The sequence below is a fragment of the Boeremia exigua genome, assembly GCF_020726555.1.
Source record: "Boeremia exigua strain MPI-SDFR-AT-0100 chromosome Unknown C7974scaffold_7, whole genome shotgun sequence".
NCBI lineage: Eukaryota > Fungi > Ascomycota > Dothideomycetes > Pleosporales > Didymellaceae > Boeremia > Boeremia exigua.
In genome coordinates this window covers 782,313-805,862 of record NW_025763524.1, presented here as the reverse complement: position 1 = coordinate 805,862, position 23,550 = coordinate 782,313, and the positions used below count along the sequence as shown (strand labels likewise).

At 51.6% G+C, this 23,550-nt stretch overlaps 9 protein-coding genes across 9 annotated transcripts; 3 read left to right on the top strand and 6 right to left on the bottom strand.

Moving 5' to 3' along the window:
* Positions 1-525: 525 nt before the first annotated feature.
* On the bottom strand, positions 526-2,710 carry C7974DRAFT_376924 (heterokaryon incompatibility protein-domain-containing protein; the record flags this gene model as incomplete). The annotated part of the gene is made up of 2 exons (XM_046140316.1): positions 526-1,410; positions 1,502-2,710. The coding sequence occupies 2 exons, from the start codon at positions 2,708-2,710 to the stop codon at positions 526-528; spliced, it is 2,094 nt and encodes a 697-aa protein (XP_045996185.1).
* Positions 2,711-3,000: 290 nt separating this feature from the next.
* C7974DRAFT_396031 (uncharacterized protein) lies at positions 3,001-5,267 on the top strand. The gene is made up of 2 exons (XM_046142034.1): positions 3,001-4,255; positions 4,305-5,267. Exons 1-2 carry the CDS (start codon positions 3,272-3,274, stop codon positions 4,929-4,931), a joined length of 1,611 nt encoding a protein of 536 aa, XP_045996184.1. The 5' UTR covers positions 3,001-3,271; the 3' UTR covers positions 4,932-5,267.
* Positions 5,268-5,712: 445 nt separating this feature from the next.
* Positions 5,713-6,747, bottom strand: C7974DRAFT_200872 (uncharacterized protein). Its single transcript, XM_046136763.1, has one exon. The coding sequence runs from the start codon at positions 6,611-6,613 to the stop codon at positions 5,837-5,839; it is 777 nt and encodes a 258-aa protein (XP_045996183.1). The 5' UTR covers positions 6,614-6,747; the 3' UTR covers positions 5,713-5,836.
* A 626-nt stretch (positions 6,748-7,373) lies between these two features.
* On the top strand, positions 7,374-9,275 carry C7974DRAFT_313076 (uncharacterized protein; the record flags this gene model as incomplete). The annotated part of the gene is made up of 1 exon (XM_046138389.1): positions 7,374-9,275. One exon carries the CDS (start codon positions 7,374-7,376, stop codon positions 9,273-9,275), a length of 1,902 nt encoding a protein of 633 aa, XP_045996182.1.
* A 411-nt stretch (positions 9,276-9,686) lies between these two features.
* Positions 9,687-10,164, bottom strand: C7974DRAFT_413921 (putative snRNP and snoRNP protein; the record flags this gene model as incomplete). The annotated part of the gene is made up of 3 exons (XM_046143767.1): positions 9,687-9,954; positions 10,006-10,101; positions 10,151-10,164. The coding sequence occupies 3 exons, from the start codon at positions 10,162-10,164 to the stop codon at positions 9,687-9,689; spliced, it is 378 nt and encodes a 125-aa protein (XP_045996181.1).
* A 263-nt stretch (positions 10,165-10,427) lies between these two features.
* C7974DRAFT_200752 (vacuolar ATP synthase 16 kDa proteolipid subunit) lies at positions 10,428-11,592 on the top strand. Its single transcript, XM_046136761.1, has 5 exons — positions 10,428-10,576; positions 10,726-10,738; positions 10,873-11,002; positions 11,082-11,342; positions 11,395-11,592. Exons 1-5 carry the CDS (start codon positions 10,560-10,562, stop codon positions 11,457-11,459), a joined length of 486 nt encoding a protein of 161 aa, XP_045996180.1. The 5' UTR covers positions 10,428-10,559; the 3' UTR covers positions 11,460-11,592.
* A 512-nt stretch (positions 11,593-12,104) lies between these two features.
* C7974DRAFT_312264 (uncharacterized protein) lies at positions 12,105-13,561 on the bottom strand (the record flags this gene model as incomplete). Its single annotated transcript, XM_046138357.1, has 2 exons — positions 12,105-13,376; positions 13,427-13,561. The coding sequence occupies 2 exons, from the start codon at positions 13,559-13,561 to the stop codon at positions 12,105-12,107; spliced, it is 1,407 nt and encodes a 468-aa protein (XP_045996179.1).
* A 1,915-nt stretch (positions 13,562-15,476) lies between these two features.
* Positions 15,477-16,779, bottom strand: C7974DRAFT_200778 (uncharacterized protein). The gene has a single exon (XM_046136762.1). The coding sequence runs from the start codon at positions 16,642-16,644 to the stop codon at positions 15,640-15,642; it is 1,005 nt and encodes a 334-aa protein (XP_045996178.1). The 5' UTR covers positions 16,645-16,779; the 3' UTR covers positions 15,477-15,639.
* A 538-nt stretch (positions 16,780-17,317) lies between these two features.
* On the bottom strand, positions 17,318-18,592 carry C7974DRAFT_376918 (uncharacterized protein; the record flags this gene model as incomplete). The annotated part of the gene is made up of 1 exon (XM_046140315.1): positions 17,318-18,592. One exon carries the CDS (start codon positions 18,590-18,592, stop codon positions 17,318-17,320), a length of 1,275 nt encoding a protein of 424 aa, XP_045996177.1.
* Between the last annotated feature and the right edge of the window lie 4,958 nt (positions 18,593-23,550).

Below are 23,550 nucleotides of genomic sequence, written 5' to 3'. Positions count from 1 at the left end.
AGATGACTGCAATCTGCCACGTTGGGGGCCGTAATGCAAGTCGATAGGTCGAGACCCATCAATACCCTAGCTAGGTGGGGGGCCTGACGCAGTATTGGGCGCCTTCAGTTCCTCAGCCTCATTGTAGAGCTAAATTTGAGCCTCAAGTGTATCAGCTGCACAGTTCGATCATCACCTGGTAAAGTAGATAACTCAGGCCAATGACATTTGGTGTATGCACGCAGACGTCAAGAACATCAAGGCCTACTAAGCCGAATCCCTACACCTTGTGGAGCAGCTGCCTATAGGCTATGCAAGGGCTACAGATATAGCGGTAGGCCAAAGTTTGCCTGCAAATTCACTTGACACCTTCTCCGAGCTTATGCAGGGCTTCGCTAGATGGTCGTTGTGGTACTTCTTGATACACAGACCAATTCTGTTAATCGAGGCCTGACTCTTAAGTTGTCGAGCATGTCGAACGATTTCAACCGACAACGAATGTTCTTCTGAAGTGCGGCCGTTTTCCAACTGCATGATATCTCCAGCCTACACTGCCTTAACTCTTTCTTTGCGTCGCCGTCGTACCAAGTTTTTCCAGTGCACAACAGCATATATTGCAATTGTCACCCACCCGAATGGATCGAGTACTTTGATGCGTTCGATACCATGCCAATTGATTTTGCGAACCCCGAGCAGGTTCCTATGCTCAAAGGTCTTTGCGAGTCGTGTGGCTAGGTGCTCGGTTTGCTCTTTAGTCAAGGTCTCGTCCCGGATATCGAAACTCAGAGTCAGGCGACCTCTTGATTGTGGCACCACAGGCGTGTCCGGTGATTTCTTTTGACTGCGCATGCGCGCAAGAAGGATGTGTTGGTTATTCCGTGACCCGTGCCAGAGCTGTGAATTATGCCGATCTATACAGAGACGCTGATTAAGATGGAACGTCGAGAAAGGTTTGTCGTCGTAATCCAGCAGAAGAGCCCCGAGATTATTGATGAGAGATCTGGTGAAGGAGCGGGGGCCTGGCGCTGGAGTTGTCTCGTCTGATGGACCTGCGCTCAATAGCTCAAATTTCCTCGAGAACTCTTTGTCGCTTGAACCCTGACTCTTCGTTATGCTTCTTGAGTAACATGCATCAAGAATAATTAGAGTATCAGAGTCTAAATCATCCGCTGTGAGGATCGCTTCAGCTTTATTCCAGCTCGCTGTCGTGGTGTTGGTGCTCCCTGCTGTTAACTGGAGATCGTTTTCCAGGTCTCTCCAGATGGCATGTCCGTTGTAGAACACAACGATTAGGTTGCCCGGTTCGTTATATTTTTCTGCAAAAGACGATATGCGACTGTTCAACTGTAGTTGGGGCTTCTTTGAAGTCAATTCAAGAATGTCAGTTTCGAAACCGAAGCGCTCGCGAAACATGGCTTCCAGATCGTTCACCTGATATATTGTCAGTGTCATCAAGCATTGAGATATCGCAATGTTGACAGGCATGAAGATTGGAAGTTTCGTTTTTGATCTTGTAACTCACCTCCACCGCCGTTTGAAGCTCGTCAATTTCATTTGCCCACTTGAAAAGCAATACTGCAACCCGAGAATAGGCCCTCGGAGAACCGAATCTGTTTGCGGCCGCTTCATCCCACCAAGATTGCGTCTGACGTGCCTGCGCTTGCTCCTGGTCAAATCCGGTGTTGTAGCGATGGTCGGGAACGCGTGTATCCTCAAGAGGGACATCGACGCTCCCTGCAATTAATCTGTCCGCATGTGTACCTTGTGCAACCCGTGCTCCGGTGGCATGCGAGTACGTTGTTTCTGGCCTGGCTTGTCGGCGGACAATTTTCAGCTGATGGTAGGTTGAGTCTTCGACAGCCTCCTCAGCTACCCTCTTCAGTACATTTGGCCTCGTGCTGTTGTCCGGGATGATCATTACATCATCGTCTCTATCAAACTGCTGAGCCTGAACCTGGGCAAGAATAGCGTTCAACTCCGTCGGATCTTCTTGATCTTTCTTCAACTCTTCATGAAAGCGCCTGAAAGCCTTTATGCGACCTTCTCCGTACAAGAGTGACATGTGCACATTGAAAAGGCCCAGCAGTGAGTAGCACTGATCCTCCTCTCGGGTCTTTTGTCGATTTCGTGCCCACCGTAAACGGTCATTGACTGGCACTTGGTACAGAGAGAAGACATCTCCGCGAAGTATCTGAGGCGGAATTCCGGTGGCTTCGTTGATGTCTTGCCAAAGTGATTGCTTGTCCCCCAGGGACGCGCCTTCACGGGTGAAGAAATTAACTGACGTTGGAGCGAGAAGTTCCTGAAGAGTCCAGCCTCGAGTGAACCACCGACTCTGTCGAAACGCAGACCTCCAGCCGTGACTAGCAAGGGCAGCAGCTGAAGTATGAAGCGAGACATCTGTTAGGTAGACATAGCATTTAGCTGAATTCTGGTACCATTTAAACATAGAATTGATCGCTTCTTGCAACTCTGCACTGCTTGATTTGTCAATGCAACAGGTATCAATCCAGAAGTAGTCAAGCTTGTCGTGAATAGCTTGTTTTGCGCAAAAGTGCAGTTTATTATAGCCGCGCTTATTCTTGCCTCTGCCTTTCATAACGTCTTTAAAAGTGACTTCGTCTTGCGTCGCAATCCAAGTATGCGAAAGAATAGCGTAAGATGGTATGTGCTCGCCATACTTCTCTACCAGGCTGAACTCGCCTTCGGTGTCAACCTGCAAGAGGTACATTGGAGAGGAATTCTGGCATGCGGTGGATATATAACGCTTAACGTCTCCACTGTCTCATCGAAAACTAAAGAAAACTATAAGGTGCTGATGACAAGTGATGCGTAGTGAGCGTGGTGGGGTGAGGTGGCTGGTGTCTTACGACACGTGACTGCCCTGAATGCCCGCCGCGCGTGTCTTACACTGTGCAGCTTCAACGTACCTATCGAATGAGATTGGATATCACCAGAACGATCACGAGTACGAGCGGAAACAAAGCTCCTTTCGCTCAGCCAACTCTATGTAATGGACAGGCGAAATGTACTTCGCAACCAAGTGGGTGAACACAGTCGGGAGAGGCGGCTGGCGCGGGGTTGGGGTCGGCGACTGATGCCACCCCACCTTTCCATCACCGCACATCAACACGGGAATTCATGTATCCAACGAAATCGCTTACTGTTCTCCTTTCGTACAATAAATACAACAATCGCGAGGCTGTTGGCTTATATAACCCGACTATACCAACGAACTCTAGCATACGCCATGACACTTCTTATGCAAAGCGCATACTGACAGCAGAGCAATATGAATATCAATAACAGCGGCAGACAGATTCGTGCTTGGGCTGCGGTCGGAGCCATGTCAAATCAAGCAATATTTGACCGTTTCGATCAAGACATAATCGACAATCCTCCATTTTCCCCTGAAGAACTTAGCGCGTTAGAGAGAAGCTTCGAGTCAGCCAGCGACAACACTGGTCATGTCTCCAAAGCAGCATTCACAGGACTCGTTCTTTCTCGGGGTGACATTCCGCCTTTGTTTACAGAAGCTGCTGGGATTCTATTTGATAGCCTCTGCTACCTGAGCACAGCACCTCTGCAGACCACTTCACCGCCACACGACTATTTAACGCTCAAAGGGTTAAAGCGCGCCCTTGTATGGTCATTCCCGTACAAAGTACTTTCTGCAGTTACAACGATCTCTGGATATCGATATCGATCCCCAGCAGATCATCGGAGGCTTATTTTCCAGAGCCTAGCAACCTTATACCATGGCCGACGCCCGCCATTCGACAAAGAAGTTGCAAGAGCGCTGGCAGCCGACAACGCAAGAGATCTTCCGCCGGATTTTAGAGGTGGCCCAGTTGACGATGCTGATGTCAACTTTGACGATGATGGAGACGAGATGTACCATGATGTTTTGGATTTTCTTGCTTTAACACAACCTTACGTACCGCCAACTTTTGCTGAGCCGTGTCGCGACGGCTTCCGTGATCTTGCAACGAAGTTTCACAAAGATGCCCCGTCATTGTTGGACCTGGCCATACCCAGGCCTCGACTAAAATTGTTCCTCTCACTGCTACTCGAAACAAACCTCAAGAACCGAATAGTAGACTGCGCCGTGGACGCTGACCTGGAGCTTCAAAGTGCGGCACAGTCTATGGAGGCATGTTTCTATCAGTCTTTGAGCTTGGAGACTCAGGGGCCCAATTCCCCTGCAGGAGATCTGCCTGGACCTTTTGATGGGTGTACATGGACAATGTTCAACTTTGCCATCTCTAAACTGCTGGTGAGTTTACTGCATATCTGAGAATAGTGTGGTTAACTGACCTCCATAGCCCCATCTCTTCGATTCTTTCTACAGTCTACTGTCTACTATCTTCTTCAATCAACCTTGCCGGTTCGATGCCAATACAGGGTACGCCAAGCCTGGTGCGATTCTTACGCTTCCTCGTATGGTTCAGGTGGAAAGCTTTCTGTACAACTCGATTTGCATGTCGGAGATTCGTCGTTTCGAATGCAACACAAGTACCGCTGGATTGATCAAGGCTATCCGGAGCATTGACGAGTGCGCCTTGCTTGTAATCTCCGGTCACACAGCAGCCAACAAGATGTACGTTTTCGGCGTCTTCATCGCTCGGCCGCCCGTAGATGGGCCCTGTATACAGAATGGTGGATCCGAATTCGATGAAACAGCTTTGCTCTTCCAATTGAGTCCTACTCACGATGTGTTTCGCGGGAAGATTGGCCTACCGGCATGGCATTCGGACGATGATGGCTGCATCTTTGGCAACAAAGATCACGGTGCCGCCTTGGCTCTCGATGCCTCGTTGATGAACGCTCGATTCACGCACAGGCTCTTTGAAGCTGACGCAAAAGCTGTCTATGCTCCCACTGTACATAGGGGTGATTTTGAGACGTTGTTGTTTATTGATGGGTTTGAAGAATGGGGCGAATGTGTGTAACACGGAGAGACTCATGGAGGAACCCCAATCGGAGCTCTTGTCCCGAACTGCTCAAATCCTGGTACGCGTGTGGATTCCAACCGGAGATCTTGAAGTGTTTGAGGACCGTTACGACGTTGCAGGAACCCATTCAGTTGGACTGTGTTTACATTTTGTCAGTGTTCGTGACGTTGGTAGGAGTGTAAACATAACTGTGGGTGCTTCTCATTGAGCATCGTCGGTTCTTGGGCGGTTTGTGTCCAATCAAGATGTGACATAACTCGTGGAAATCAGTCCTCCTGTCCGACTCACTATCCGTTGTGGTACGATTCGAAGTCCATGCCGCACACGTTCCCGTGGCTGTTTCAACTTGTTCCCTCGGGTGATTACCCGTGCAAAGAATGACAAAGTCAGTCCACGCTGTGTACAGGCATTTACTTGGTATCTTACTATACCGGCTAATACAATTGCCTCATACTAATGTATTCCACAGCTGTGGTATCCTGGGTGCAGCCACTCGTGGCCCTCGCGAAGCCAGTACCATAAACTTCCTCTGCTTTCGTTCCCATCTTCAAGTAAAGGCAGTCTTAAAGGCGGGTGAAGGTAGCGGTCAATGGACCTTCTCTGCACTCTGGGCTCTTCGTCGTCCAAAGATCTCCACCAAAATCTGCCAAAAGGGTCCTTGATCGAAGCCTCAAGCGGATCTCCGTCTATGGCAGCCTGTTTCCCCAAAATCTAACACGCGGTTCAACACTTAGGTAGGTGACTACTACGTGTAGCTCTAGGGGTGTCTTCTGAAAAGCGTTGTTATTACTAATTGAATATCGAAGTATTTAGTTCAAGATTGCATACAACAATATCTAGCAGCCTATAAGCACTTTATCTTCGCCCCTTTACTTCAGCTCTTCTGAATGGCTGATATAGAGCTACTGGGCTTGCACAGAACAATCCGAGGTATCGTCCTCCCCGAAGACAAGCTCTGTTGTTCCCCTAGTAGCCGTGATTTTGTTTCTCTTGCCATCAACTCGCCTGTATACCTTCTTGGCGTATAATTGAACAATGCTGCCGTCCCCTTCTTCTATTGGCTGACCCTCTTTTTTGATTGTCACCTTTTCTTTGGTGAAGGTTTCCTCGATTCCCGCAAGTACATTATCGTAGCTTGACATTGAGCCGGATACGACGGCGAAGTACGAGTCTGCGTCTGCGTTTAAGGCGAGGTCTGCTGCTTTCTTACCATCGGCCTGTTCGTTAGAACCGCAGAGAATGTGGAAAGCGGAGGGGGTCTTGCTGTAGTTCCAGAAGAAAACTGCGGTGCAACCGCTCAAATTCCAGACAGTGGCCGAGGCCTTAGATATGACGAACTGATGCTCATTGACCTTTTGGGGATCTTTTCCCAACTCCATATATCTGCGCTCGAGGCCACGGGGGCGTTTAGGTGGGCATGCTTTAGGTTTCCCAGGCTTCTTCACGGGCTTCTTCGCGGGCTTCTTCGCGGGCTTCTTCGCGGGCGCCGTAGGTTTAGGCTCATCTTTTCTTGCTTCAATGATAATGGGCCCGGTAACACTATGTAGACCAATGGCGATGTCGTTGATGTCGCGTGCATCGGAAACAGTGACACTCAATTCGCTGCCTGGGAGGGGAACTGCAATGACTCTGCCAACGACAAAGAAGGTTGCAACGAGTAGTCCTTTCAGACCCACCATCTTGGACACGTATTGTGCTGTGGGTAAAAAGGCGGGATTGAATAGAGTTGAAAGTAGATATTGGCGACGATAGTGAATTTCGACAAAGATCGGGAAGTTGGTGTAAGTGAAAGATTGGATAGGAGAGATATCTGAAAACGAATGTGACAACAAGTGACAGCGAACGTAATTGTAACCAAAAAGGAGGACAAGAGGAGACCAGCTCCAGAGGAAGACGTATTTGTTGTTTAGTCCAGAATTATAAGGCCAGACCGCCGGATTTAAATAATTCAATAGACGTATTCATCTTGTATGTGCTCCTCTTTTCTAACCGCAGCAATGCTACACACAATTGACCATGATCGGATTTGAAGTGGAGCTGTCTTTCCTCGGACTCCGACTTTACTGCACACGCCCAGTGGGTTTCCATGTGTTAAATGAGCCCAGGTCATCTCAGTACCCGATATTGATAATTCATTTCCTGATGCCTTGTAGAAACTGTACGGACTCCGCGTCAGGAGGTTCATCCGCCCAGTGTGGATAAGGTTTCGTGTGTTACCTTATTGACACAATCTCCGGGGAGTATGTGAAGAATTTGTGGGGAAGAGTCTGTGCTTTGGCTTAACTTAGTTAGCGCTGATGCCTACAGCACTACCTAGGTAACCCCGTAGACTTGGTGACTTGTTAGACTACTGTGTACTTCGTCCTTTCTATACTTTGCAGACCTTTCACAGTCATATTAGTTTCCCCCAACGGCAGATACAGCGGTAGCCAAATCGACATGCCTTTGATCTCTTTGCCGCTCGAGATACTGCAGCAGATAGCAGACATCGTCAAAAGCGAGCACCGGCCCAGCCTCTACACCCTCAGCTTGACCAACAGTGCTTGCCATAGAGCCGTGGTGCCCCTCATATTTCATCATATTCAGATAAATGTTTCTCATCCAGAAATACTGCAAAAGGATATCGCCGGCCTTAACGGAGCACTCTCGCGCACGGAAGCTGCCCGTCATGTCCAACGCATCAGTATCAAAGGGGATATACGTGTTCGAGCTCAAAATACAGACACTGATGTTCCGATTGCCGATAAAACCGAGCCGCCAGACGGTGTTGAGGAGATATTGGGAAATGACACAAAAACCGGTCTGAGACATTTCGTGGTTTACGATGAATCTGTCATTGTTAAATCCTCTGACGAGGATATGGCATGGGCTCCCGTAGTAAACCTGCTCCAAGCCGTTCCTTACTTGAGAGATTTGATATACGACTGCAAAAGCCAGTTTCCACCAAGCCTCCTTGAATTTCTTCATCAGCAACGACCTAGATGCCGGCTTCACCATCTTACTTTTCGATTTCGTACGTTGTTGTGGGGAATACCTTATCCTTACGAAATGGAGCTTGCTACATCTCCTTCTCTATACAAGTTACATGTTGATTCCGCCTGGAGGGATTCAGACGGCGACGATGACTTCAATCTAGAGGCCGTAATGGACCTTGCCTCAGGGCTAGCCCCTAATTTGAAAGAGGTCTCAATTGCCCGACTCTGGCCAATAGGCTGTTGGAGAAATGATCTCCGTCGCCGAGAACCATGGCAAGGTCTCCCAGGGCTCACCGACAAAGTGGGAGGATCATTGACTTCGTGGACATGGGTAGGACGCGACGACATGGTGGCGCCAAGTCTTAGGACAAACTGGCGCAAGAATATAGACTTGACCCATCTACAACACCTCAACATCGAGCGCTTCCACGAGTCAAGCCTTGGAGTCTCTGGCGAGGAAATGCAGTGGATCGCCCAAAACCGGTCTTTCCCCCAACTAAAGACACTCTCAGTGGCCGTCACTCGTAATGACCTATACGAGGACAGACCAAATTACGTTGAAAATGCAGTTTCGTTCTTCCAGGCATTTAGACCTCTTGAGGAACTGTCTGTTTATGGACCGAATGATACACAAATCATAGAAGCCATTTTTTCACAGCATGGAAACGCGCTTAGAAAGCTTATTATACACCCTGACGAAAGATGGTTTACGGGAATCCATGGCCGTAACGCAACCAATCCTCCTATGGAGCTTACCAAGGAGCACTTCTCTCAGATTGCGGTTCTTTGTCCGCTGTTAGAAGAACTCTCTGTACCAGTCAGGCGTAACGGGTCCTGTGCATCTGAGGTCGAGTTATACAGATGCTTTGGGAAGATGAAGCACTTACGAGACCTCTTTCTCATTCTCGACTGTTCCGACCGGAGAGTCTACGTGGGAGACAACCAGTCGTCTACACCCTCCATAATAGGAGATGAAGAGAAGAAAATCTTGATCAATTACGCAGTGGATGAGTCGCTGGCACGCTCGATATGGAACACGATCAGTCAAACCAAAGAAGGCAGGCAGTTGGAACGTCTCAAACTGTGGCCTAAGGGACTTGACTACGGCAGGGTATGGGGTTTCTTCACTGTCCTCGTGGAGGAGGTGTCTCGGTCGTGGTTGCTTGAACGCAATCCTCGAGATGACCACGTAGATCCCCTTGTAAGGGAACTTGGTAAGCTCTCGAGGGAGTACCGTCAAGTGCACTGGCACTGGAAGAATGATTTTAAGTGGAAAGCAGAGGAGCTATTTCGTTCCATCTGGCCCTGCAAAGAAGGTAGCAAGGATTGGCGGGACGACTGGTCGAGCTTCCCTCTTGAAGTCTAGTAGAACTAGACAATTCCCTCTGCTGATCTAATCACGCATCTCCACGTCAATGCATTGAGCGGTACTGGTGATCTACTGACTGCTCACACCGACTACCAACTTTTCGGATCACCGAAAGGTCCATTGTTGTCCTTGTCTCATCAGAACTCCGCTCAGGAATTCAAGCAAAAAGCGAATGTTCTCAACGAGTACGTTCACTGATCAAGTTTGCATGGCGTGTGGTCCAGCATTGAAAGCGGATTTGATTGATCAGAGTCTGTGCCAGAATAAATCCAGCACTTCATTCTCGAGCTACGCACAGAGCTGCTAGGTATATCTCAGCCCAAGCGTCCGGTAGATTGTCCTTCTCGTAGCTCATTCCATATCTAAAGCTTGCAATATTCTCGGCCGATCTAGCACAATCAAGTGCGCTTAGATCTGAAGCCTCTCGACCTTGTCCTTGAGGGTGCGGATCTGGCCCATGAGGTCAGAGGCCTCGTTGGTGGTGATAGAGCAGGCGATGACGGCGCGAGCGACACCGCAGGCGCGGCCGAGAGCCATCTTGGAGGGAACGTAGACGTAGGGAACGTTCTTGTCTTCGCAAAGAAGGGGCAGGTGGAGAAGGATGGCCAGAGGGCTGGTATCGGCAGCAAGGACGATGACCTCGGAGATACCGCGGTTCAGAGTCTTGGTCGCCTCGCTGTTGTCCTGTTAGCGAATGCTTGCTACAGGATCGGAGGTTTGGACTTACTTGGCACCCTTCTTCAATTGACGGTAGTGAGTAGCCTGCTGGACAAGGTCAAGGATCTCTTGGGAGAGAGCCTGGTCAGCCTGAGGCCACGCAGCACTGTCCACGTTAGATTTTGGCAGTCGTTCGGTCGCGAGGAATGACTTACGAGGTGTCCGCCATTTCGTAGGTTTTGGTTGCGAAAGTTTCGTTGAAGTAGGGTTCACTGCTTAGCTCGCCCGTAGGTTCACTGCTTTGCTCGCCCGGTGAGAATGTGGAGGAGTGAGTGGGTGTTGGTGGTGAGCTGCAAAAGTTCGCGACAAACTGAGAATTGGTGCGCCGACATTTTTTGGAGTAGTCAGCAAATCGGCTTGGCGTACGTGGAGTCGCCACGTGATGCGGCTAACACGTTCGCAGACTAGGCGAAACCAGCCAACCGCAGCAGTCTTCGCCAACATCGTCACCACCGCCATCGACTCTCCAACGCCTGCGTCGCTTCATCCACCCCGTCCGCTCATCTCATCAACGATCAAGATCGTTCTCTCGACCGCCCGTTGATTCATCACACAATCGCCAAAATGGTTTCGGAGTCTTGGTGAGTGCCCGTGAAGCTCCCCTTGCTCAGGCCGCTGCCAGCTTCGAGCTTGCCTTCGCGGCGATAGCTCGAGGTGGGACGCGTCACTGCGACATTGGAGTGGCCGTCTGTATATTTGGTTAAGAACAGTAGCTAATATGACCGCCTAGCCCCGTATATGCCGTAAGTTCGCAGCCACGCCTCCGCTTCGCCTCTATGCGCAGTCAACAGCGCGACGAATCTCCGCCATCGTCATACCTCGCGACATCGCCCGCAACAACACTCATTACGATCAACATGCACTGACCTTCCTCTAGCCCTTCTTCGGCGCGATGGGCTGCACATCAGCCATCGTCTTCGCCTGCTTCGGTGCCGCCTACGGTACTGCCAAGGCTGGTGTCGGTGTCAGCGCCATGGGTGTCCTCCGCCCTGACCTGATTGTCAAGAGTACGTCTCACAATTCTCATTGCGCTGCATTGGCTGCTGCATTTTTCCCCGCGATACAGACATGGCTAACGAAGCGCAGACATTATCCCCGTCGTCATGGCTGGTATCATCGGTATCTACGGTCTCGTCGTCTCTGTCCTGATCTCCAACGGTCTCAAGCAAGAGGCTTCCCTCTTCACCAGCTTCATCCAGCTCGGTGCCGGTCTCTCTGTCGGTCTGTCTGGTATGGCTGCTGGTTTCGCCATTGGCATTGTCGGTGACGCTGGTGTACGAGGAACAGCCCAGCAGCCCAGGTTGTTCGTCGGCATGATTCTGATTCTCATTTTCGCTGAAGTCTTGGGTACGTGTATGCCACGCACAGCAACAAGCACACGCACTAACTCGAACCTCAGGTCTTTACGGTCTCATTGTTGCCCTTCTTATGAACTCCAAGGGCGCCGAGGGTGTCTGCCAGTAAATGCCACAATTCGAACCATAACAGCAGCCAACGACAAGTCACCCCCACCGAACAAACATTGGCATCACTTTGGCTCGACACGTATACCACAAACACATCTCGCATGGCGCTTATGAAAAGCATGCGCGGCATGTTGTACGTCTACCTTTTTGTGTATCTTCTTAGCGGTGTCCAGCCACACCCGGGAAATTGAGCGACGCGGACGGGTATGGGGAAGAGTAGATAATGGAGTCGAGGGACGGCAAATGCGATCCATTTGACGGCGTGTATTCTAGGGTCCTTTTTCAATCTCATTGCACTTAGAAACGAATGCATTGCTTTCTCAGGGCTCGCAGTGCCAAGTGCATGCACGGTGCTCGATGACGTGATACAGTGGTCAGGCTTCGACCGTGTTGTCCAGTCTGACGACTCGTTATTCGCGGCATCGACTGCCTATCGGCTTGTGCTAACTACAACCACAGATGTCGCATGAATAGTATCGTTGAAACTGTATCCGACTTCAGCATTGTTAAGACTTGACCTAGTACGCATAAGACACATCTTTGTAAGCAACACCAAATTGACCAAGTATCTACAGAACTCTCCAATACGCACACTACAGTGTTAACAAATCCCATACCTCCCTCCTTCATAAGCACGGCATCGTCAAGCCCCAAAAATCTCCCTCGCATGGGACCTTACCTGCTGCTCAGGCGCATCAACAATCAAACCCCTCGCCTGCATCACCGGCGCCGCCCCAAATTGCTCATTATTCCGACACTCACCCCCGCCACACGCACGATAAATACTCATCGCGGCCGACCCGCCACACGTCTGCGCCGGATTCCCCGCGCACTTGGCCACGCAGTTGCCCATGAAGCCGTCCCTGGGCGCGTACTCGGGCCGCAGCGCGTTCGCGCAGAAGCACTCTCTGCTGTACTCAAGACCGGCGTATGTGTAGCCCTGGCCGGCGCAGAAGTCGACGCACATCTCGACTGTGGCGGCGGCACGGCTGTACGAGGGGCCTGGGAAGGCCCGGTCGGCGATGTTGTCGCGGCCGCAGCCGACGTAGGACCACTGCTTGGTGGTGGTGAGGTCGACGTAGTTTGTTTTGCGGATGCCGAGGGCGACGTTGTCGGTGCATTGGCCCGGGGCTGAGGGATGGGGTCCGTGGGTGACAGGGTTGCAGCCGGGAAGTTTGGTGAGGAGGCCGTCGTTGGTCTCTTTGACGCCCTCGTGAATGCGGCAGGACAGGCACTCTTCGTAGGTGAACTGCGTGACGGCAGAACAGCGCTCGACAAGCCCGGAGTCATCGGTGCAGGTGTCGACGGCGCGCTGCAGCGTCGGCACGTCCCATCCGTTCAGGAAGTCGCCGTGGTATCCGTAGCCGGTTGTATCGCCCTGCGAGAAGACGAACGGGTGCTGATCTCCGTCCCATTGGTCAAGAAAGGGCGCGGTGTCGTAAAGGACTTCAAAGAAGAGAGAAATCATATGCACGGGAAAGTCTGGTGGACAGGCGCCGGTGTTATACTCGCTGCCTACGGGATAAGCCATGTGAGACTTGTGGTCCGGGGTATCGAGGTCTCTTCCATTCCAGCATGCTGGGAAGAAGATTTGTGCGCGCAGACCGCCAGGACAGTTGAAGTTCGGCATGTTGTTTGTCTCAGGGAGGCCTGGGCCACCGAGACAACTATAAGAGACGGCTTTGGCGGCAGAATTGTTACCGAAGCTGCGTGCGGACGTATCGCCGGCGAGCATGCGGAAACCTTCAGGGAAGGCGTGGAGTTTCTCGTTTGGATCATTGCCGCGGCGTTGGAGGTAGTACACCGCCATACCGCCAGTAGTGTCTTCTGGGTCGCCAATCTGGGGCACCGGCAAGAACGTGCTGTTCTTAAACTTGACATACAGCTGAGGCGTCCAGTAGTTCGACATGTCTTCCTAGAAGATATCAGAGGAGGCGCACTGTAAGTTTGTGCGAATCCGCTTACCTTGATAGTACACGAGGAGCATTTTGATGCTCGCATCCCCTCGTAAGTCATCGTAGGAGCGAAAGCAGCTCCACCCGAAATAGTGTGAACGTGACCGGCAACGCGGCCAGGGGCGACAATAGGATCGAGTCGCATTCGAACCACTCGACCCGGACATGACATGCGAAAGAAGGCATCTGATGAGCCCGCAAATGCAGTAAGAGCTGAAAAGTACGTGATGCGCATCGTTGCAAGGAAGCCTGTGAAGTCGATAATGTTAATGATAGCCGGCGGTTCGCAGTATAAGTAGACGAAGCGAGAAAGGCAAGATGGCGCGAGACAGTCGTTCAAGCCTCAACTGATGGACGAAAACAATCGTGGGCGTTCGTACAACCAGATGTCAGACACGAGCATGGTCTCGCATATCCTAATCTCTTTGTCTTGAGGCGTCGACGGCCGGGCGGATATATCAAAGGTGGAGCTTTAAGAGGAGGTTATCAAGCTGGCTTCAGTGGGCCAAGTCAGATCACCACGGATTCAGACAAGTTGGTGAGAAGTGGCGGCGACGGTGCGTCCGGATGCCTTTTTTTGTGTGGTGGAGCACACCCTCCATGCAAAGTCGTCCACTTGGCATCGTTAGCAGACCCTCAGGGTGGTGCAAATACTCGGCTGTGGTGTATTATTTTTTGCCTGCAAATTGGTGGTTGTTTGGAACAGGAGCGGTAGAAGCTGGAGGCGATTGGTCCAGCTTTAGCGGACACATGTGTGGGACTAGCGTCGAGTACCAAGTGACTGTTGGGCACGGAGGCACGTCTGCATATGGAAGGAACAGATATCAGAGATCTTCGCATCTTCCGCTGACTTCATTCACAGGCAGACGCCTGTCATCTGCTGTGGCGTTGTGGTGTTTTCATTCGTGCTGCAGGGGTCTCTCTAGGAGTCTAGAACCGTGCCACGGACTGAAGTACCAAACGCCAACTGAGTATCTGCAGTGCGCCTCAACCTAGGCATTCAAAGCCCTTGCGACTTCGAACAGAGACCGCAGCCATGTTGACTGTGGGGAGATTTGGCGCCTGGAGTTGAAGCTCGATCAGTGACGTACGTTGTGGTTCCGTCTCCCTTTGGTCAGGGACCAGCAAACACTGGTCCTCATGCTGTTTTGGGAAGCCTTTAGCGTTTAGGCCCTCACATCTACCATGGGTTCTTCATCTGTTCAGGCTATCGAGTGGAACAGCACCACCGTTTTCTTTCATCTTTACTCGAAAGTCGTACAGCAGTATGCAGACCCGCTCTGAACGTCCAGATGCAGATGACATGCATAAAGCAGTTGAAGCGCCGGCAATGCGTCAGCTTACGCAGGTCTACACGAGGCTCCACGTTTCAGCTCGGCACTGACCGTTTTCGTCACCTGCTTTGGCGCGACCCGGGATCATGATGCTTTTGCAGACGTTCTGTCACTTGGGCGGTGCCGATGTTGCACAGGGCTTTGAGCAGGCGCGGAACCAGAGCCGAGAGCTCTGAGCATGTTACACTGATGATGGTGAACGTCTTTGAAGGATTTTACAGAGGGCGGTGCCGAGCAACTCTAACAGAGACACTGAGAAGGGTGACGGCTAATACACCAGGCCTGTGATGCAGTCATAACTGTCGGAGAAGCATTACAGCCCTGTAGATCTATCTTGCGATCAGATTTACGCATGCGTATGAAGTGATTGTAGTACGCAAATATTGAAATTCCCCTCGTGAAGCGTGCGAGACGCGGTTGACACTGTGAGTATGGCAAGCGCGACTGTAATCGAGTTGTTCTCCTCCAATCATGTTGTAGATGTATCAGGCAGTGTAAGAACACGATTGCCACTTTTTGGACAGAAATGTACGTCATCAAACGCCGATGGTGTAGTCGTGTCATTGTCCTCGTCCTTTGTCCATGTAGCAGCCCACTAGAAGTCACTAGAGATGCTATCTGCCAGGCTCAACACGTCTCGGGGGATCGATAGAACCGAACTACGACAACATTCATGTTAGTATATGCTGGAGAATTTCAGTAGGCTCTGAAATGAACGGCGCTCCGGAGTCACTTCGTCAGATAGGTTAGGGTCGTGTTGTGGCACCAGCGAATCTTGAAGCGAGTTCTCATTCATCTGACGGAAGAGATGTAAGAACTCAAATTCCGTGTAAGTCGGGCGTCGATAGACAGAAGCCACAGCTGAGATGAGACACAATCGAATCACCCCTTATTTGTCGCCGGGATAGAACAGGCCATTGTCCTTCCTAACCTTCTCCAGTACCCTCAGAATCTCCCTCGACAGAGTCTCATAGTGCTTCTCAGCATCCCGATCCCTGTTATTGATGACCCTCGCAAACTCCTCAGCCTCCTCTTGCAGATTGAGCTTCACCCTCGTCTCCGGGCCCGCCAGCTGCTCCCTCTTCTTCGTCTTCGGGTCCCACAGCGTGACCGTCTCGATATCCGTTATTGTGGGGACGATCAGTGTGCCCTTCTCGCCGTACACTTCCGACGGAGCGTCGCTGTTGTAGGTCTTGCTGTGGCATAGATGCACAACGAAATTGCCATAGTCCAGGACGAGGCGGCCGCCACCGTCAGCGCCTGTGGCGATAATGTTGGGCCAGTACTTTGCGTCTTTGGGGGCGCCGAAGAGATCAATAGCGGCTGACACGCAGTATACACCCAGATCGACAAGCGCGCCGCCACCCATCTCCAGATTGAAGATGTTTGGCGTCTCTCCGGCCAGGACCTTCTCGTAGCGAGAGGAGTATTGCGCGTATGTGAGCGAGGCACCGTAGATGGGGCCAAGGTTACTGATGGCTTTTTTCAGGGTCTTAAAGTTGGCTTCTTGGATGTGACGGAAGGCCTCGATGAGGAAGACATCTTTCTCACGTGCGATCTTGAATAGATCATCGAGTTCTGAGACTCTGCTGCACGATGGCTTTTCTAAAACGACGTTCTTGCCTGCATTGAGTGCGAGCTTAGCTTGTTCATAGTGAAAGATGTTGGGGCTGGCAATGTAGATGGCGGACAGGTTCGAGTCGTTGACAAACTTGTTCAGATCGGTGTGCAGGTCGACTTTTTGGCTGTCGTACTTCGCAGCGAATTTCTTTGCTGACTCTTCTGTGCGAGAATAGACAGCAGCAAGATTCCACTTGCCGGTAGCTTGAGCACACTCAATGAAAGAGTCCGTGATCCAGCTTGTGCCGATGATGCCGAAGTTGATGGGTGCCATGATGATAGTGGTGATGTGAGGTATGGAGACAAGATAGTCAATTCGTCTTGCAGCGTTGATGTGCGGGGGCGAATTCTTATATCAATGCCTTGTCTTACGTGAGCCTTTCTGTTGGGCGACTCTGCTGTCGAGGGGCAACCGCGATTGACCCCACTAGATGGAGCTTTAAGGATGTGATGTCAGAGCGCGCACGATTCTCATTGGTCAGTTCAGACAACTGTTATGATTGCCAGAAATGGCTAAGGCAAAAACGATGAAGACATTGCACGATCAAGTGAACTGAGCAGAACGCGCCGAGTTTTGCCAAATGTGTTATATTGCCGAGGCGGACACGAACCGAAACCTGGCCTATGTGGTACTTGCTATTAAATTCAGAGCTCCATAGCGAGGAGGGTATCATGCTGGAAACGACATAATTTGTCGTGGAAGTATCATACCAGATGCGTGCAAAGAGTCCATGAGTCCGTGAATCCTCCTGAGATGTGTCTCGGGGGTGAGAGGCGCTGAAGACTGAAAGAGAGACTGCTGATGCGCCTGGGGAAAACGAACGCAGAAAACACCTAGCTAAGCAAGACCAGAACGCCAAATATGCTGTGATGAGAAAACCTCCAACTATGCAATGTATGAGCAGTACAAAATCGCATGGGCAACTTGGACTCTCTGTCTGCAGCCCTCAGTCCTCCCAGACTGTGCCGAGCGAGAGGTCTACACGTCTTTCGCCTCCACAGACACTCCAGCGCTTCCTAGCGTCTCTCTTTCCAGAGTTGAAGCCACGGCCGCGACCTTCAGGCACATCCAGACTAGATCGGCGAAGATCACCACCGTCTTCGCGGTCGGCTGCTGCCTTCAGCTGGGCAATGCGTTCTGATTCGAGGGCCATATCCTCGGCATCAGGGCTGTCTTCTATTGTTTCGAGGGATGAGATGGAGGGACTGCGAGAGCGCATCGAGGTTGGTGTAGATGGGACCGACGAGGAGGCGAAGGAGGACGGGTAGTGCTCGTTGAACTTGGAAGGCGCTAGCATGGGGGAGGATGCTGTAGAGGTTGGTGTGCTGGCAGAAGGGGTGCTGGTCGGGAGTGCGCCAAAAGGTATGGCGACGTTATAGAGGGGAGATGCTGGCCGCCTGCGCCTAGACAATGAACCAGCGCTGCTGTACAGGCTGGATATGCTGCTGCTGCTGGTGGCGCGCGGCGTGAGCTCAAGCTCTGCATCCTCCGCAATGTCGCAGACGCTGGGAGCTCCTTCGAACGAACCCACAGAAGCTGGACGTATGCCAGAGCCGTATCGTTCCTGCATACCTGTGGTTGATAGGCGCGGCTCGACTGTTCGTGGACTGCGCGGCTTGGGCGAGCGGAGGGGAGACGAAGGGCGGTCGAGTGGCATGGGCGAGGGCGAGAGTGTGAGGCGGCTGATCGACGGCTGGCGCCCTGGAATGGACTGCATAACAATGGGCAACGAGTGCGCTCTGGTCATCGGGGGAGCGAGTGCACTGTGGCCGCTCTGAGAACGCATGTGGGAGCGAGCGTAGGGCGACCGGTTGCGTGGCTTCGTCTGATATGTGGGAGTGATGCCCGGTGCAGGATCGGTTTGCGAGCGAGGCGTAGAGGGCCGGCGTGAGGCCATGCTGTCGTCGGAGGTGTTGCTCGACTGGTGGGCGAGTGTGTTGGCTTCGCCCATGCTTTCGCTGATTTCAGGGAGTGTGCCTGGCTGCTCGAAGAGTCGGTGCAAAGGGACCCTGGACGGCTGGTCGGCGGTGAAGTGGGACTCGTCCTGGTCGTCCTCTTGCTGGCCGGGCTGGGGTGAGTTCCTGCTGGAGGGTCGGGCCGGGGCTGTTGGTGCTGAGCGGGCGGTAGAGCGCAGTTCTATGGCTTCGAGGCGCTGGAGGAGTTCGTCGTACTGCGGATCGCCCTGCGCTGCTGGCGAGGACGAGAAGTGTGTGGCGGTCATGGGGGCGAGCTGCGCAACGGCATAGTCTTGCTGCAGGCGGTCAGGCTGAGGTGCTCAGTGCCCAGTGTCCCGGGGATGGCGTTGGCGAGTGCAACAGGGGGCTAGTCTGTGGTTGTTATGGACGCAGGTTGCACCTTGCTCTTGTTTCAGCTGCCGCGAGGTCAAAGTCCGGCGTGGCGATTGGCTGCAGCCAGGCCCCTCTGTTTGGCAGCGCTCGTGCCGCAAACACACAGCGAACGGAAGCTGTGCGAGAACGCGCGCAGCGGATGCTGCTGTTGCTGATGATGTCGGGCCTGTGAACGAGGAGGGCAGCAGAGCGCACGCTGAAGCTGCACTGCGACTGCGACTGCCTGCGACGGGCCGGATCGGCGGCCGTGCCTGCCTGTCGACCCTATCGGTTGCGCGCTGGGCGGTAGTAGACTGACTGCTCAAAGGCAACCCTGCAATGTAATGTAAATAGACGACCGAGGTAGTACTGACAGAACCCGCCTGTGGGGAATTCACGGTCAAGATATTAACAAGTCCCCGAAACTGGCTGGGGAGTGCCTGAGTATTCGGGCGACTCCAGCGCCGCCCTGGCCCAGGTGAACCGCTGCCGGGGAGGCGCCTAACCGGACCCTGCATATCGACGTTTTCGTGCTAGCAGGGCGAGTTCTCTGGGCCGGCAGACTCTTCGCTGGCCGTGACCAGGCCGCTGCGAACTGCTGCCGTTCCATTGCTGGGCTGTTCTCGCCCTGCCGTCAGCCGCATGCGGATGCCACTGCGGATTGTGGGTGGACTGGAGTACCATATTCGAATCCGCCAGCTTTGATGACTTGTGGGCGTTCATGCGGTCCTTGAGGCCCAGCCAAATCATGTCGCTGCGGAGAAATTGCTGCGCCAGATCCTGCAATAAGCCTCTAGCTTGCTCGCCACGCCACGATGAAGGGTCCACGCATGACCTTCCCTCCTATCATTTGAAGCCTAATGCTCGTACCTGCTTTAACTATGTTGCCGAACCAATAGTCACCATCAGGTTGGCTTTCCACTAGCTGCAGCGTCTCCACCAGCTCCTGCAGTATGCTCTCGGCTACTACTTGATGGAAGTGCTCGTTGCCACGACGAGCATCCTCCATTCCAGAATCATAGTACACGCGGCGCCTACGGCATCTCCACTCTGTCTTTTGTTCTGATGATGTGGTCCGCTAAAGACCTTCCATCCCTCTCATGATACGGTGTTCCTTTGACTAGGTCGTGTTTGCTACTATCGTTTCAATGGCCACGACGCCTTTCGTTAGTCGTGGCGTTCCTTGCGAGTCGCCGATTCTATCATCGGGTCCTGAATGTGCCGGATCTCGACCTTTTTCCATGAAGGGGCTGATATTGCTGGAGCACAAACCGAGTGTGTTAAGATTAGACGAGAGGATACACAGGAGAAGAAGTCTCTTCCGTATAGAAGTTGTAGGCTGCTCTCTAGCATAGGTTAAGGGTATGACGTCGATAAGCTGCCGCGCAAGGCTCAATGTAAGGTTTCGCGTAGCTTTGTATGATCGCATTACTCGTGTTTGCAGGATATATGGGTCTGGAATGTCGGAGGGCAAGTGACTTCCCTGTCAGTCGAGATGGAATGTCATCACAACTCGTTCGACGAATCTGGACGACGACAGTCAGGAGCTGCTTCAGGGTTTCCAACAAGGTAAGATGTTGGGTCTTGACGACACCGATCAAGGCTTGCAAGTGCAACTTCTAACACCTTCTCCGCCTTGTGCATATAGTTCAACGCGGAGATTGCAAGCAACATGAACCTCAAAAGGTGACAGCGACCTGGAAAACTGACATTTTGCCTGTGATGTCTAGTCTGGAAAGATTTGGGACAACGGGGACAACGACTCGTAGGACTGAAGATCCACTGTAGTTCAGAGCCGCTTCATCCGAGTAGGCGAAGACCTACTACGCGTCTCCATCATGCACCACAGACTTGCTAAATATCTGTGCCTGCTAGAGGCAAGTTGAAATCCTACCCTCTATCAGAAGATGGCATATACGTCAGACTACTCACCTCCTTCAGCTTTTCGGATGACTGACTTTCTCTAGGTGTGTACGTACAGCACTACAAGCACCCAAGAATGGCCGAGTTGCCACCGACGTAGCTGCAAAGCAGGAAACGAAGGATCAGTGACTTCAAGACAAGGCTTCCTTATTGGTACAGCTGCGCCTAGGCGGAGATATGCGGTCGTAGATTTGGAAGATCATTGGCCGTGCCAAAGAAGTGCGATCCTTCAAAACTGCCAAAAGGCAACTCGGACGAGCCTGCGACACGTCTCAAGGCTACAACAACCCCAATTGAACCCACTGGCTAAGAAGAGATTGGTGGAAATATGAGCTGCGAGAGCATCGGAAGTACCGGGCATGTATTGAAGGATGTCGATACGTGGTACGTTTCGCTCCTGCGACGATCTGTAGACGTATCTGGCGTACGTACCTAGGTACCTAAGTAGTCTGCTGACTTTTGGTTCTCGACTTTTGTCTTTGAATTGCAAATGGCAAGCACCAATGCGAGCCATCACAATTTGCAACTCTTTCGGATGTAGACGATGAATGAGATTGCAGAGAAGAATTTGTCAGCCCTGTGTCTCGTTCAGACAGTCAGAGCCACCCAAGCGATTGCAGTATAGTGTGGTGTATTCGCTGCAAACGCAGTATTTATAGCTCATACTTCTATGATGTTAGTTGTAGATGCGCAGCTTGTAGCTTCTGTGAGACCATGCTCCCGAGAGACGAATTGTGACATCCATGAGGCTGGAGTGAGTCAGAACATGAGACTATTCAGACGCTCACTCGCCTACCGGCGGGCTGCGTAGAGCCTATAGAGACCTCAATGTACGGGATATGCTTACGATACCCACCGTTGTAGAGATAAATGTATATTATGAAGACAGAATACATAGGTCGCTCCAGGAAGAATCTCGGTTGTGTAATAGAAGGGCATATACAGATGCGAGCAGATACGGAATTTATGGTTTGCTCCAATTGCTAACATTCAAGGTTCATGCTTGCTATCGGTGCTTGAAAGAATGTGCAGACCCCCTCAACCATGGAGCAGAGATGTACCTATAGGTAGTAAAGGCCTCTGACTGGCTACAGAAGTCTGGTAAGCTGTCCTGCAGGGCAACAACGTGGGAATTGACCAATCATAGGATGATTTGCAGCTTACTACCATGGTACGTACCTATATCGTGTAATCTGTTCCATGGTTGTAGGGGTCTGCACAAATCGCCAACGACTATAATATATCAACATGATCTTGCCGAAGCTTGATCACCCGTTCTCCGGAAATCTTCTTTTTTGACACTTGGACGTTGGGGTATGCAGGATACCAAAAAAAGCCACATCATAGCTCGAGGATCTTAGATAAGGGAAGGCCTCGGTACTTAGGCGTACGAGAAGGCTAATTTTTGGCCTCCAGTTAGGCAGCATCTTTACTAGGGTGCCCAAGCAGCTCCTGCGGATGCTTGCTTCCTGAGACAAATTACGGAACAGATCTAGCAACAGCCACATATTCATTGATAGACGGGCCAAAACGAGCTCCGTGGTAGCCGCCACGGACCTTTGGCCGGCCTCTTTACCATCCAATATTTGCTTGTTGCCGACTCCGCAACCGCTTACATGCCTCAGATGTACTAGCCTTCACTAACAATCCGGTGTTTACCCAGCGAAGATGAAAAACGTGTTGTGCGATTGGAAGAAGCAGGCGGTATAGATTGGGACTGCGGCGATGCGCGGCAGCCAATTGTCATCTTGTCGGGTTTGACTTCTACATCTGAAATCAAGGGTCATATACTAGTACCGTGACCTCGAATCGGATGTGATAAAAGCGCAGAATTCAGATTACCGTTAGCAGTCTTTCAAAGAGGCCGGTTCCTTCCGATCTATGTCATCAGATCTGAGGTGAAGTCAAGCTGATCCAATCGCGAATATTACCGACCCCGCTGCCGCTTGAAAAACCACTCTAAATGGTGGAGCAGATCGTTTATGAACCCATCCTCGTTTTACGAAACAATACCGATCCATACAGAAGGACTGAACGATCCTTCCTTCCCTGTGCCAAGTACAGAGTGGTCTGAGGTCAAGTATTCGAATTCGTGGACATCTGCATCCAGCTAGGAGATGCCGTACCCCGCAGCGAGTGACAGAAGGGCGGAGAAGGAACTGATGCCACCAGCTGACTGTCGAAACGCATCCAATGTCGTTCAGTCAGAGTCAACTGAGAGGGTCTGATCAGATGTTCAGGCACCCAAAACTGAGCGAGCTTTTACATACCTACACTCTGGATACAGACCGAGCGACTTGGGCTAGGATGTAGATTTACACAGTTGCAAAGGTTGAAGAACACGAGGGACGCCGTAGTCAGTGCAGACTGTCTTGGAATATGGATGTTGTAAGTAGCTGAAGTGCAGATTCCTTGCCTGGCCTCGCGGATCTTTAGCTTATGCAGGAGGTATTGCAGCCCGAAAGGTTCATGGTCTACGCGCCACGCGCCTCACAAGTCGTACCACAAATGGCAGCACAGTCGTATCGGTCATGGTTCATGGTCTGCTCTACAGAGGATCGGAGATGTTGATAAAGTTAAACTGTGCCGTCAAGCCGATTTTCGAGCCCGGTACTCCAATTGCAGACAGCTATACGAGTGGACACATTGTCTAGCAGCACATCTAGACACGCAATACGCAACGGATGTCCAATCTCCCCATGAAGTAAAGTTAAAAAATCCCATCCTGATTATTGTTGGGAAGAACGTACAGAAGACTCTCACTTCTGATTCTATATCCTTCCGAAAGACTTCTGCATCGTGGAATGTCGCAGCGATCAGAGAGAGTCTGTTGATATTATTTAGTTTTCAGGTGTGGTGTTCAGCTTATGTGTTTACCCGAGATGAGATTTTAGCTCGGTTAAGTATCACGCATTGCAGGATTCGTTAA

Bases quoted from the DNA above. Each gene is read 5' to 3' on its own strand.
- C7974DRAFT_396031 (XM_046142034.1), top strand. From the start codon at position 3,272: ATGAATATCAATAACAGCGGCAGACAGATTCGTGCTTGGGCTGCGGTC. The intron at 4,256-4,304 runs GTGAGTTTACTG...TGACCTCCATAG, and splicing joins TTGCCATCTCTAAACTGCTG to CCCCATCTCTTCGATTCTTT.
- C7974DRAFT_200872 (XM_046136763.1), bottom strand. From the start codon at position 6,613: ATGGTGGGTCTGAAAGGACTACTCGTTGCAACCTTCTTTGTCGTTGGC.
- C7974DRAFT_200752 (XM_046136761.1), top strand. The intron at 11,003-11,081 runs GTACGTCTCACA...AACGAAGCGCAG, and splicing joins CCCTGACCTGATTGTCAAGA to ACATTATCCCCGTCGTCATG. The intron at 11,343-11,394 runs GTACGTGTATGC...CTCGAACCTCAG, and splicing joins CATTTTCGCTGAAGTCTTGG to GTCTTTACGGTCTCATTGTT.
- C7974DRAFT_200778 (XM_046136762.1), bottom strand. From the start codon at position 16,644: ATGGCACCCATCAACTTCGGCATCATCGGCACAAGCTGGATCACGGAC.